Genomic DNA, 13,707 nt, shown 5'->3' on the forward strand with positions numbered 1-13,707 from the left:
GTACACACTATCTGCAGGATCCCTGAGAATAGCTAGTGCAAACAGGACACCCAAGGGGAAGATTCTCAACACATCCTGGCCCTAGTGGGGAAAGGATACAGCCTGAGAATTCTCTTGTGGGAAGCTGCCGTCTCTTGTCTGGAGATTCCCGCTCTTTTTCCTCATGAGAAGAGGGAAATTTACCTCAGCATTCTTCCCCCTTAACATGTGTACTCTCGTGTCAGGGACAGATGAGTCATCAGTGATATGCAAATCATCTTTTATTCCAATAATCATATATTGAATATCTTTTAGCCCTCTTGGCTGTAACTTTGCATTATCGTAGTCGACAGTGGAGTTAAACTCCGTGTCAATACTTTGTTATTTTGGATAGTGAGCATAGAGAGACTCTGAAGGACTCTGTGACATAGGGACAGACCAGGGTAGATTTCCTTTCTGTTCCCTAACCTTTTGTGCAATAATTTTACCTCAGCACTTACACATATCCAAACAGGTGTCTGCGTTGTTGACGGAGACACCCTCCCACACACTTATCCGCTCTATCACCTTCTTAGAGGAGCCTTTTACCTCAGACATGTCGACACACACGTACCGACACACCACACACACAGGGGATGCTCTATTTGAAGACAGTTCCCCCACCAGGCCCTTTGGAGAGACAGAGAGAGAGTATGCCAGCACACACCACAGCGCTATATAATATAGGGATGTACACTATACTGAGTGATTTTTCCCCTATAGCAGCTTATATACACAGTTTTTCGCCTAAATTTATGTGCCCCCCCTCTCTTTTTTACGCTTTGTGTACCAGGATACTGCAGGGGAGAGCCTGGGGAGCTTCCTTCCAGCTGAGCTGTGAAGAGAAAATGGCGCCGGTGTGCTGAGGAAGAAGGCCCGGGCCCCTCAGCGGCGGGCTTCTGTCCTTTTATGTACTTTAATGGCGGGGGTTAATGCACATATACAGTTTATCAGACTGTATTATGTGCTTTTCGCCAAGGTAATCTAATTGCTGCCCAGGGCGCCCCCCCCCCGCGCCCTGCACCCATCAGTGACCGGAGTGTGTGGTGTGCTAAGGGAGCAATGGCGCACAGCTGCAGTGCTGTGCGCTACCTTAATGAAGACCGGAGTCTTCAGCCGCCGATTTTCAACTTCTCTTCGTTCTTCTGGCTCTGCAAGGGGGACGGCGGCGCGGCTCCAGGACCGGACGACCGAGGACTGGGCCTGTGTTCGATCCCTCTGGAGCTAATGGTGTCCAGTAGCCTTAGAAGCCCAAGCTAGCTGCAAGCAGGTAGGTTCGCTTCTCTCCCCTCAGTCCCACGTAGCAGTGAGTCTGTTGCCAGCAGATCTCACTGAAAATAAAAAACCTAACAAATACTCTTTTCTAGGAAGCTCAGGAGAGCCCCTAGGGTGCATCCAGCTCTGGCCGGGCACAGATACTAACTGAGGTCTGGAGGAGGGGCATAGAGGGAGGAGCCAGTGCACACCAGATATAGTACCTAATCTTTCTTTTAAGAGTGCCCAGTCTCCTGCGGAGTCCGTCTATACCCCATGGTCCTTACGGAGTACCCAGCATCCACTAGGACGTCAGAGAAATATACGTTATGGTAAGATCTTACCGTTGATAACGGTATTTCTCGTAAGTCCACAGGATCCACAGGGATCCCACTCTGATGCACCCGATTTGAGGATCCTTTTACTCACTAACCTCTTCCTTCTTGTACGGAAGGGTGTGCATGTGTGGTGTTCTCGCCTGATTAGGGCTATCTATGATGCTCCTGCCTTAAGCTTTGGGAAAACATCTGATTTGTCTGTGCCAGGAGGCAGGGATATATGGACGGGCCCGTTGCATGCTGGGAGGCTGAAAAGCTTTCACCGATTGGTGCAAATCAGCTGTCGCTTCATCATATCCCAATGTTATCCTGTGGACTTAGGAGAAATACCGTTATCAACGACCATAACGTATATATATTTATTTGGGTGGGTTCTAAACTCATTGTTTAGCGAATCTGTGGTTTCTATACATGTAATGTCAAGATCATCAATTGTGAACACATGTTTTATTATATTTTAAGTGCAGTTTCTCAGCAATTTCACAGTGGTCTGTGCTTTGGTAATTCAGCTGATTGCAAAATCCAACACCAAAGCTTAGTAAATATATCACTATATACAGACACATATATAGACACTGCTCGGAATGCCGGCATCCTGGCAAGGATCACAATCCCCGCGCCGGAATCCCGATTGCTGGGACCCCAAACAATGGTTTGCAAGGGGAGGTTAGGTTTGGACTGTGAGGGGGAGGATTTGGCTCCAGGAAAGGATAGTTAGGTTTAGGCACTCCCGGGGAGGGTTTGGGTTAGACTGCGGAAATGGAGGGTTAGGGAGGCATTTGGGGAAGGAGTATATACTTACCTGCCCCCTATCGGGATTCTCACCATTGAGATGCCACGATCGCTCTTCTGACCGCCACCACCCTGACTACCGGCATATCCTACCCAACCCATGTTTTACTATGCTTAAAATATCTTTTAGTGTATTAATCAAGACCTCTACAGGCTGTGCAGCAATTTATCGATCCATTGTTCAGTTGCTTAGTCACAATATTTTTTTTTAAGCATTTAGACTTTTCCTGTGTGCCGCATGCGATATGATTTAACAAGAACATACAAATACCATTTAACCTCTGAATTTTATTTGCAACTATTGCATTACAATTTCTTAGTGTCCGTTTGCATTTAGTGACAACCTGTTTTCAGAAACATGGCAATTTTGTTTTCAGCCGGAGAGCCCACACATACTGAAGAATGGGTATTAAAAAAAAAAAAAAGTGCAAGAAAAAAGTGACTTGCTACAAGTTCAATACCTCTGTATGATACAGAGTAAAATCCTTGCCCTATTATTATTACAATATCTGATAACGGCTAAATAATTCTCATCACTGTAATATTAAAGATCTGGGTAACAGGTATATTTTACAAGACCACCGACTATCTGAAATACTAGTTATTTACAGTTAAATATTTAGAAAATGATCATTTCCTCCACATTACTAATCAATGCGAGGCCAGAAGAGGTACACATTACAAATGCAAAACAGTCATCAATGATGTACTATTTTATTGAGCATTACACAAGTGTTTCATATCTGTGTAGCCCATTTTCATTCATAACATTCCTGCAGAAAGCCAAGTAAGTCTACACAGAAAAATCCTGCACAAATGTTCCAGATGTAGATGTCACAGCATCAGTACAGATAGACAGGAGCTTGGCACTTTTCTGGAGACAACGAGAGGCTGTAGTGTAACTTATGGTTTTCTTTTCATTTAAAAACATATCTTCTGGAACAATGGCTGGTGTGTCCTTTTCTTTACTTGGTACAGCTGCAGAGCACATCACTTTTTATTAAGACTTACCAGGACTAAGTGTTTAGCCCCTCACATTTACCCTTCACTAAAAAAAAGGCATCTTTGCATAAAAACCACAACATACTGCAACTTGTGGTCCCACAATGTACGGAGCCATTCTTTTACCAAACCTGTTAACAGTAGCTAGCGCTAATGAGAAATATAGAATTTACTAAAAAGATTTTTTTTCTTTTTAAGCAAAAAATAAAAATCTGACATTTCTTTTAGTGTTACGTAATATATTATACCCTGGCACAATTATATTTTGGTGGAATGTGTTACCTACTGAAATAAATGATTCTTACTGTATATTATGCAAAATGTAACCTCTGAAGATGGACGAAAAGGCCTTTGTTGTTTTGGAGGTAACAAACTCAACTTACATGGCATGAACATTGAATTAAGCCCTGGGTGACTGCAGGAGACAGTGCCTACTACACATATAACTCTTGTAGTACAAGGATAACCAGTTTGAACTGTAGAGATATTCATTGCAATATAAATCTTTAATTTGTTTTTTGTAAATGCAGTACTCTGCTACGATTGGCCTTAGCAACCACTAGGCATACCACTTGCAAATGGCAAGGGTGTGTTTCATCTCCAAAGCCATACACAGAACACTCAGAACTGTTGAAAGAAACACAAAAAGGAGGGGTGGGGGAGGGGTTTGTTAGTATCAACTTCCTCAAAAACGTCTACACTGCAGCTCTGGTGAATGGAATAGCTCCAATATCGCATCGACGTCCATGTGCAAATCTTTAAGTCTTTTTTGTCTTGTTAAATTAATCCTCCTCGTCTTCCTCCTCTTCTTCGTAGCTTTCTTCAAAGCCCTCACTGTCCCCTTGGTCATCATCGCCTTCTATGGTAGTATCCCACTGTGGGTGGTTTTCAGGTATTGGTTTGGCTTCATGAACCTCCAACTACAAAGAATACAATTGGTTTTGAAACTATATATATTTTATGTTGCATGGTAACAAAGTACATTTTTCAGCATTTTTGAAGCAAATGGTTTTCATAAATTTCACCCCATACATTAAAGAACTGTAGTGAGACCACCAACATTCTCTTGTATTTTACCAAGGTGTAATTTATTTGCTTTCACATTTGCCTAGATTTCCAACAATGAGTTTCAAAAGTTATATACAATGGATAATTGCTGCCCTGCGTAGTATTGATTTTGTTTATCTACTGCAGAAAATGATGCATGTACACAGGGAAAAAGAATTTTAAATATTGTAGTGAACAGAAATGTAGCTTTTGCCTTGTTAATAAATCTCTGCTTGTCACTTCAGACACCAAGCTACATTACAGTTACATACAACAATGTTCGATTTGTGTCAGAATGTAAAGAACAGAGAACTCACTAGCAAGCCTTTCCTTATTGCAATAGCCAGGTGGTAGCTTATCGGATGGTCAGCCTCACTGCAAATCAAGAGACTTGCAACCAATAATGACAAAGCTCAGACCAAAGAAAGAAAGAATAGTTAACAAACCATGGGATGCAAACTGACATGTAGACACCAATTTATTTATCAAAAAGAAGCATGATCCCTTATGGGAAAACTAGCATAATCCCAAACATAAGTGCACACTTTGGGCCTGATTCAGGTAGGAACGCTATTCGATGGTCAAGGGGTGGGGGGGTGGGGGGGGGGGTGTAGGGGGGGGGGGGTGCGTCGGTCAGCATGCTGGGCAGCCTTGCCCTGCGATGGGCAGCCTAAAAACATGTGATCAGAATTTGAAATCCTTACTGAATTAGGCCCTTTGACTTGAAAAAGACCCCAAAGCGGGTCGAAACGCGGCAGAGTTGGACCAGGTTACCCGTGACTAGTAGGAACTTAAGAGAACATCACCCTGACTAAAAGAAGAGACTCAGAACGTCAGCCCGGGATGCACTTTAGTGACTATACCATTGAATCACTATAGGAAAACCTGTGTCATATTGTGCTCTGCAGGCTTTGATTGATTTTAATGTCATTTGTTTTTAAGCATTTTATTATATTAAACTGTTACACTATGGTATTTCTGTTCTCCCCTATGTTTTACATTTGAGAATCATATGACCAGAGATGGGAAGCAGAAAACTAATATCCACGGTGGGATCAACAATACTGTGAAGAGTATCGCTACATGATCCATCCACTCAGGGATGTATATTTTCTTTTGTTATATTTGTGAAGTTATTGTATAGGTAGGTGCTATCTGAACTGGTTACTATTATTATCTTTTATAAATTATATGCAGAGGTGTGTGATCACCTCATCTGTTTACTGGATCAGAGCCAGCCATCAGGTTGCGCACTCAGAGACACCCTTATATCTCATTGCACCTTGTTCCCCTGCCACATCTGATCCAGTTTGCCTGCCAATGTAGTGCTGTTTTGCTTCCTACTCCCTCCCATGTGCATCCCATCATTGCTTGATTTACTAGCTTTAATGTGTTGCTCTATCCAATCCCCTACCCTATCCTTGTGTTTATAGTTATCCTAGTTATGTATTTATGAAAGTTGTGTTGCTTATCAATATATGACACTGTAATGCACAATAAACAAAGATAAAAATAAGATTAGGGTACAAAAAACATTGAACCTTTAAAACCTTCTAAGCATAAGGACAGAGGACAAGGTGAGCTTCTGTAAGGGTCGAAAGTTCCTTCACTTTGTGAAACTCTCAAATCCTATTACCATAGGTATTTAGATCCGTGAAAACATTCAACAAGAGAAAGTATTTCTGAAGACTGACTATTGCTTAAAGTTAGGATACTTATATCCCTATAAGGAAAACTGCGCTTTTTGTGATGGAAAACCAACAGAGCCAAGTACTGAATATTTAAAGAACCAAGTCCAAAACCATTTTGAAGACCCTCCGGGAAAAGTAGAAGTAAACAAGCCTACTGCACAGAACAGGTAAGAACCCCCTTTTTATTGCACCAAGAAATATACACCTTTCCGTGCAATGATAGTTTCTAGTTGTAAGCACAGTGTCAACCAGACTATAAGAAGCCATTTGCCTTAAGTATCAAATCTTGAACAGTCACACAAGTAAGCCATCTACACTAAACTTTGATGAACCTCCTGCAATCTTGAGAACATCCACATATCAATATCCTTCTTGGCCAGTCCAGTGCCATTAGAACCACATGAACACCCTCTCTTAACCTTCTTTAGAACTTGTTGAACCATTGCTACTGGAATGAACAAGTATATTAGATAAAATATTTCATGGTAATGATATAGCTTCTACCAAAAATGTCTTTGGAACCCTAGTCCATTAGCAATAGATGCTCCACCTTGTGGTACTAACACAGACTGATTAACCTAAATACAGGCTGCTTTGACGTCTACAAACAAATCTGCTGAGGCTGCCATTAATCCATTGTTGTCCATTATAATTTATTCAGCTATTAATCCTGACACATAAGGTTTACTCAGTCAGAAACAACTTAAGTTTATGGCCCATGTGTTTAATGTAACTTTCCATTAAATGACAAACAAGTTTTTTTTCTTACCACTCAGGTAATTTGTGCTCTAATGGCCTATTTAGCTTATTTCATTTAGTCTATTGTATTTAGGCACATTTCTGGATTTATTTTATTTACAGATTTTTTATTTTTTTGTTCTCTGGTATATAGTTTTTGATTGTTACATTGTGTATATTTATATATATTTTGTTTACCTATATGCCTTTATAAACCTATATGCCATCTTGAACCTTTAGATGTAGTTTTGAGTAAGATCAAGATCATATAGATAACATTTGTCCATCTCCTAGCACGAATATAATTTATCTTGTAAATTCTCTTGTGTATTACATGGAGTACCAAATTTCTTCATTGTATTTGGCTGTAGGTTGCCGGATAATAATCTGCTGCTAATAATATATTCTAGATCCTCCGTTTATGAGCACCACATTTTTTTGTTGTGTTTTAAGAGTAATTGCGCATGGTTTAAATGTAACATGACACGATTTTCAAATTAAAGTAAATATTCAATTCAGTAATTTGACCATGGAGCTATTATATCTAAAGTCCAGAAGCAGTGAGATTTTAAACTATTTGGATTAATCAACTCCTCAAAATGATAACTATTAAGGTATATTTAAAATACTAGCTCATACTGATCAGTAAACACAGTTAGGTATGAGATTATATTACCTTCAATGGTTTAATTTGATCCAAACCCATATAAGAATCAGACCTTAAAAATAGAGTGTATTGATAATTTCCAGGCTTACTGGGTGCTGGAAATTTTAGCTCCACCTACAATATAAAAGATACAATGTAAGCAAGCAATAGTGTTCACGTGGTAAAATAACAATTTTGTTGATAGGATAAGAAACAGAATGCATTTTATCAAACCATTTTACAATGTTGCAGAAAAGCACACAAAATAGGATTTTAATACCTACCGGTAAATCCTTTTCTCATAGTCCATAAGGGATATTGGGGAATCTAGTACGATGGGGTATAGGACGGGGTCCAAAGGAGCCAGTGCACTTTAAATTTCTTCAACTGGGTGTGCTGGCTCCTCCCCTCTATGCCCCCTCCCACAGGCAGTTATAGGTAAAAACGCGCCCGAAGGAGAAAGGACATATATGAGAGAAGGAACATGATAACAAGGGTTGGTGAGATTTACACACCAGCACACCACTAACATAACAACCAGCAACGGCTGGTACAACAACAGCTGAACAGGTAACCACATAACAAGAACCTGCAGAAAAGTCAACGCACTGAGGTGGGCGCGCCCAATATCCCTTATGGACTACGAGAAAAGGATTTACCGGTAGGTATTAAAATCCTATTTTCTCTAGCATCCATAAGGGATATTGGGTAATCTAGTACAATGGGGACATCCCAAAGCTTCCAGAACGGGCGGAAACATGCGGAGACTGCTGCAGCACCACCTGACCAAACTGGGTATCCTCTTTGGCCAGGGTATCAAATTTGTAGAACTTCACAAACGTGTTCTTCCCCGACCAGGTAGCAGCATGGCATAGTTGCAAGGCCGAGACTCCACAGGCAGCTGCCCAGGAAGAGCCCACTGATCTTGTAGAGTGGGCCTTCAGAGACTTAGGAACTGGTAAGGCTGCCGACACATAGGCCTGTTGGATAGTAAGCCTAATCCAACGAGCAATGGATTGCTTTGAAGCAGGCAAACCCTTCTTCTGCGCATCATAGAGCACGAACAAGGAATCCGTTTTTCTGACCCAAGCTGTGCGCTTGACATAGATTTTCAAGGTACACACAGCATCCAATGCCTCCAGAGGAGCAGAAGCGTCAGAACTGGACGGAACCACAATAAGTTGATTCAGGTGAAACGCGGAGACAACCTTCGGCTGGAACTGCTGTCTAGTTCGGAGCTCCGCTCTGTACTCGTAAAAGACCAAGTACGGACTTATGCATGATAAGGCCCCCATGTCGAGCAGAAGCCAGGGCCAGTAACGTCACCGTATTCCACCGTCATTAGATGTTCAAACCAGGAGGACTGTAGAAATGCCAACACCACATCCAAATCCCAGGGTGCCGTAGGTGGCACAAAAGGTGGTTGTATGTGAAGTACCCCTTGCAAGAATGTCTGAACTTCTGGCAACACTGCCAATTTCTTCTGGATGAAAATGGAGAGGGCTGAAATCTGTACCTTAATGGAACCCAGACGTAAGCCCTCATCTACACCAGCCTGCAGGAAATGTAAGAAACGACCCAAGTGAAACTCAGCAGGTGGAAATGTGCACTCCTCGCACAAAGAAACATATCTCCTCCAGATATGATGGTAGTGTTTTGACGTCACAGGTTTCCTGGCCTGAACCATGGTAGGAATAACCTTCTTGGAAAAGCCCTTGTGAGCTAGGATGTTCCGCTCAATCTCCATGTCGTCAAACAAAGTCGCTGTAATTCCGGGTAGACGAATAATCCTTGTTGAAGAAGATCGCTTCTTAGTAGTAGAGGCGAAGGGACTTCGACGGACATGTCCAGAAGATCCGCGTACCATGCCCTCCGAGGCCAATCTGGGGCAATCAGAATTTCCTGGACACCTTGATTCCCGATTCGCTTTAGCACCCTTGGGAGCAATGGAATCAAAGAAAACAGGTAGACCAGCCGGTACGGCCAATGCAACACCAGTGCGTCCACTGCCCTCGCCTGATCCGTGAGCAATATCAGGGAAGATTCTTGTTGAGACGAGAAGCCATCTTGTCTATTTGTGGGCAACCCCACCGGTCGATGATCTGTTGGAACACCAGATGGTGGAGCCCCCCACTCCCCTGGGTAGAGATCGTGACGACTCAGGAAGTCCACCTCCCAGTTGTCCACAGTTGTCCAATGAAGATTGCCGACACTGTTCTTGCATTTCTTTCCGCCCAGAGGAGTATCTTTGACACCTCTCGCATGCTTGGCTCTGCTTTTTGTCCCTCCTTGACGATTGACATGCGACACTGCCGTTGCGTTGTCCGACTGTACCTGGATCGCGTGATCCTTGAGCAGAGGAGAGGCCTGAAGCAGAGCACTGTAGATCGCCCGAAGTTCCAGAATGTAGATCGGAAGTAGGGCCTCGTGGGCTGACCACCTGCCCTGGAACTGCACCCCTTGGGTGACAGCTCCACATCCACGTAGACTTGCATCCGTCGTGAGGAGGGTCCAATCCTGAATCCTGAAACTCCGGCCTTCCAGGAGATTGGAGGACTGTAGCCACCACAGGAGGGAAATCCTGGCCTGAGGTGCCAGCCGAATCAACCGGTGCATCTGTAAACCCGGACCACTTGCTCAGGAGATCCAACTCCAAACATCCAAATGTCCTGGCATGGAACCTCCCATACTGGATCGCCTCGTATGAGGCAACCATCTTTCCCAACAATCGTATGCAAAGATGGACGGACACTCGAGTAGTGCGGAGCACCATGCGAACCATCTCCTGAAGTGTATTCGCCTTGTCCTCTGGTAGAAACACCTTCTGGGCCACAGTATCCAGCAACATCCCCAGGAACAGGAGCCTCTGAGTTGGCTCCAGGTGGGACTTCTGTAAGTTGAGGATCCACCCATGGTCCGACAGAAGATGGACGGTGCGATCGATATGGAGCAACAAAAGCTCCTTGGATCATGCTTTTATTAGAAGATCGTCCAGATAAGGGAGGTGGAACATAAGCTCCGTCATCACCTTCGTGAATACCATTGGGGCGGTGGACAGGCCGAAGGGCAGTGCCTCTGGAATTGGAAGCGATTGTCCAGGTACGCCTGATGAGGCAGCCAAAATCGGAATATGGAGGTAGGCGTCCTTGATGTCCAAGGAGACCATAAATTCCTGTTCTTCCAGGCCCGCAATCACTGCTCGCAGGGATTCCATCTTGAACACCTTTAAATAAGGATTCAAGGATTTTAGATTTAAAATAGGTCTGACCGAACCGTCTGGTTTCGGCACCACAAACAGGTTTGTGTAAAACCCCATGCCACGTTGCAGTATTGGTACTGGAACAATGACGTGGGACTGGACCAACTCTCGGATGGCCTGTTGCAACGTAACTTGCATATCCTCCAAAGCTGGTAACCTTGATTTGAAAAATCGTTGGGGAGGAGTACTGTCGAACTCCAGCTTGTAGCCCTGAGAAACGAGATCTCTGACCTAGGTATCCTTGCAGGAAGTATCCCAGACGTGGCTGAAGTGACGTTGTCGAGCTCCCACCTCAAGATCCCCTCGGGGTGGGTGGGCACAGTCATGCTGAGGCCTTAGTGGACGCAGAACCGGTGGACTGTTCCTGAGAGGGGTATGTACGTGTCATTGGGTCGACTCAACTTAGGTCGACAGTCAGTAGGTCAACCATGGAAGGTCGACATGCATTAGGTCAACAGGGTCATTAGGTCGACATGTACTAGGTCGACAGGTCAAAAGGTCGACATGGGTTTTTGGACTTTTTTTGGTGTTTTGTTCGTAAAGTGACGGGGAATCCCAATTAGTGCACCGTGTTCGCTCGCCATGCTTCGGGCAAGTTTACTGTTTCGCAATTGTAGTCCACGTGGATCGTCAAGTATGAAAAAGTCCCTAAAATTTTTGTGAAAAACTAATTTCGACCTTTTGACCTGCCGACCTAATGACCATGGTCAACCTAATGCATGTCGACCTAAGCTGTGCCAACCTAAAGACCGTATCCCCCTGAGAGCTGGTGCCGGCAGGTTTTCTGACTTACCTCTGGTGCCTCTAGTCGCATTGGAGGCACCTCTGGCCTTAGATCGAAATCTGCGAGACCGAAAGGACTGGACAGACGGTCCCGGATAGGAGCATCTCGCCGGCGGGGCCCCAGAGGTGAGAAAAGAGGATTTTGGTACTTACCGATAAATCCATTTCTCTGAATCCTCTATGGGACACTGGAGTCCTATACAGTAGGGGTGTGAAGCCTGCAACCGGAGGTGTGGCACAATCTAAAATTAGCATTGTGTGCACAGCCGGCTCCTCCCCCTTCACATCCCTCCTTCCTCAGTTTGAAAAATTTGACTGAGAGAATAGGACATGACACTATAGCACATGGCAAAGAACCGAACCGTACAACATATCAAACAGCATCCAAGAACTCTTAACCGAATAACTAACGCTGTTTGCACAAACTGATTAAACAAGAACTTTGAACACAGTAGGTTGACAGCACCGAGGCGGGCGTCCAGTGTCCCCTAGAGGATTCAGAGAAATGGATTTATCGGTAAGTACCAAAATCCTCTTTTCTCTTTCATCCACTAGGGGACACTGGAGTCCTATACAGTAGGGGACGTCCCAAAGTTATCCCCCAGGGAGGGAGTGCTGTCGGTGGCCTGCAAAACTAAACGTCCGAACTTAGAGTCTCCGGACGCAAAAGCATCAAACTTGTAAAATTTCGCAAACGTGTGGGCTGAAGACTACGTCGCCGCTCTGCAAAGTTGAGTAGTGGAAGCACCCCTGGCAGCCGCCCACGAGGCACCCACTGATCGGGTAGTATGAGCACCCGTCTGAACCGGAACCTGTTTGCCACAGGAAATATAAGCTTGCCGAATGGCAAGTCTAATCCATCTAGACAAAGACTGTTTAGATGATGGCCAACCCTTCTTTGGCCCATCATAAAGGACAAACAAATGGTCCGACTTCCTGAAGGACGACGTAACCTGTACGTATACCCGTAAAGCTCGGACAACATCCAATGACACGTCCTCATCTGTGAGTCCCTGGAAAGATGGGACCACTATAGGCTGGTTTACGTGAAACCCCAAAACCACATTCGGAAGGAAGTCTGCTCTTGTACGGAGTTCCGCCCTATCCCGATGAAAAACTAAAAAAGGACTCTTACAGGATAAGGCTCCCAACTCAGAAACCCGCCTAGCCGAAGCCAAGGCAAGTAATAACGTGACCTTCCAAGATAGATATTTCAGGTCTGTTCTTGTCAACGGCTCAAAAGTCGGTGATTTCAAATATTTTAACACCAAATTTAAGTCCCATGGTGCAGTGGGAGGACGAAAAGGGGGTTGAATTCTCAGAACCCCTTGTAAAAAGGTTTGAATCTCTGGCAAGGATGCTAACCGCTGTTGAAAAAGGATGGAGAGAGCCGAAATCTGAACCTTCAGAGAGCCCAGTCTGAGCCCTCCATCTAGACCGGCCTGAAGGAAAAGGAGAAGTCGAGATAAGTGGAAGTTCGTTGAATTCCATCCCCGTTCCTGACACCAAGCCATGTACCGTCTCCAAATCCTGTAGTAGTGCCTGGCTGTGACTGGTTTCCTAGCGGCAATCATTGTAGGAATGGCCGTTCGTGGAATCCCTCTGTTTCTTAAGATCCGGGTTTCAATAGCCAAGCCGTCAAACGCAGCCTGTTCAGGTCGGGGTGTAGGAACGGTCCCTGAGATAGCAGGTCATCTCTCTGAGGTAACCTCCAAGGATCTTCCGCAAGTAACCCCCGCAGGTCTGAGTACCAACTCCTGAGGTGCCAATCTGGTGCGATTAGAATTGCCCACACTCGTTCCCGCTTCACCCTTTTCAGAACCCTGGGTATGAGTGGGAATGGTGGAAATATGTAAACCCTCCTGTAACAACAAGGAAGTGTTAATGCGTCCACTCCTTCTGCTGCTGGATCTCGAGTTCTTGACACATATATGGGCAACTGATGGTTTTGTCGAGACGCCATTAGGTCCACCTGAGGCAGACCCCATCTTCTCACAACCATGTCGAAAATCCGTGGATGTAGGCACCACTCTCCCGGATGCATGTCCTGGCGACTGAGGTAATCTGCTACCCAGTTTTCCACACCTGGAATGAACACTACCGAGAAGATGATGTCTCGTCTTTCTGCCCACAACAAGA

The 13,707-nt window shown here is 44.5% G+C and overlaps 1 protein-coding gene across 1 annotated transcript in view; it reads right to left on the reverse strand.

The window, feature by feature from the left end:
* Positions 1–3,100: 3,100 nt before the first annotated feature.
* The window catches only part of SEC63 (SEC63 homolog, protein translocation regulator), a 171,811-nt gene continuing 161,204 nt past the window's right edge, over positions 3,101–13,707 (reverse strand). The window contains exons 20-21 of the mRNA XM_063917073.1: positions 7,557–7,661; positions 3,101–4,324 (exon numbers count right to left, since the gene is read on the reverse strand). Coding sequence (XP_063773143.1) covers positions 4,187–4,324; positions 7,557–7,661 — 243 coding nt within the window. The 3' untranslated portion in view covers positions 3,101–4,186. The remainder of the gene's footprint in view (positions 4,325–7,556; positions 7,662–13,707) is intronic.

Source organism: Pseudophryne corroboree, chromosome 4 (genome assembly GCF_028390025.1).
Source record: "Pseudophryne corroboree isolate aPseCor3 chromosome 4, aPseCor3.hap2, whole genome shotgun sequence".
NCBI classification, from domain to species: Eukaryota; Metazoa; Chordata; class Amphibia; order Anura; family Myobatrachidae; genus Pseudophryne; species Pseudophryne corroboree.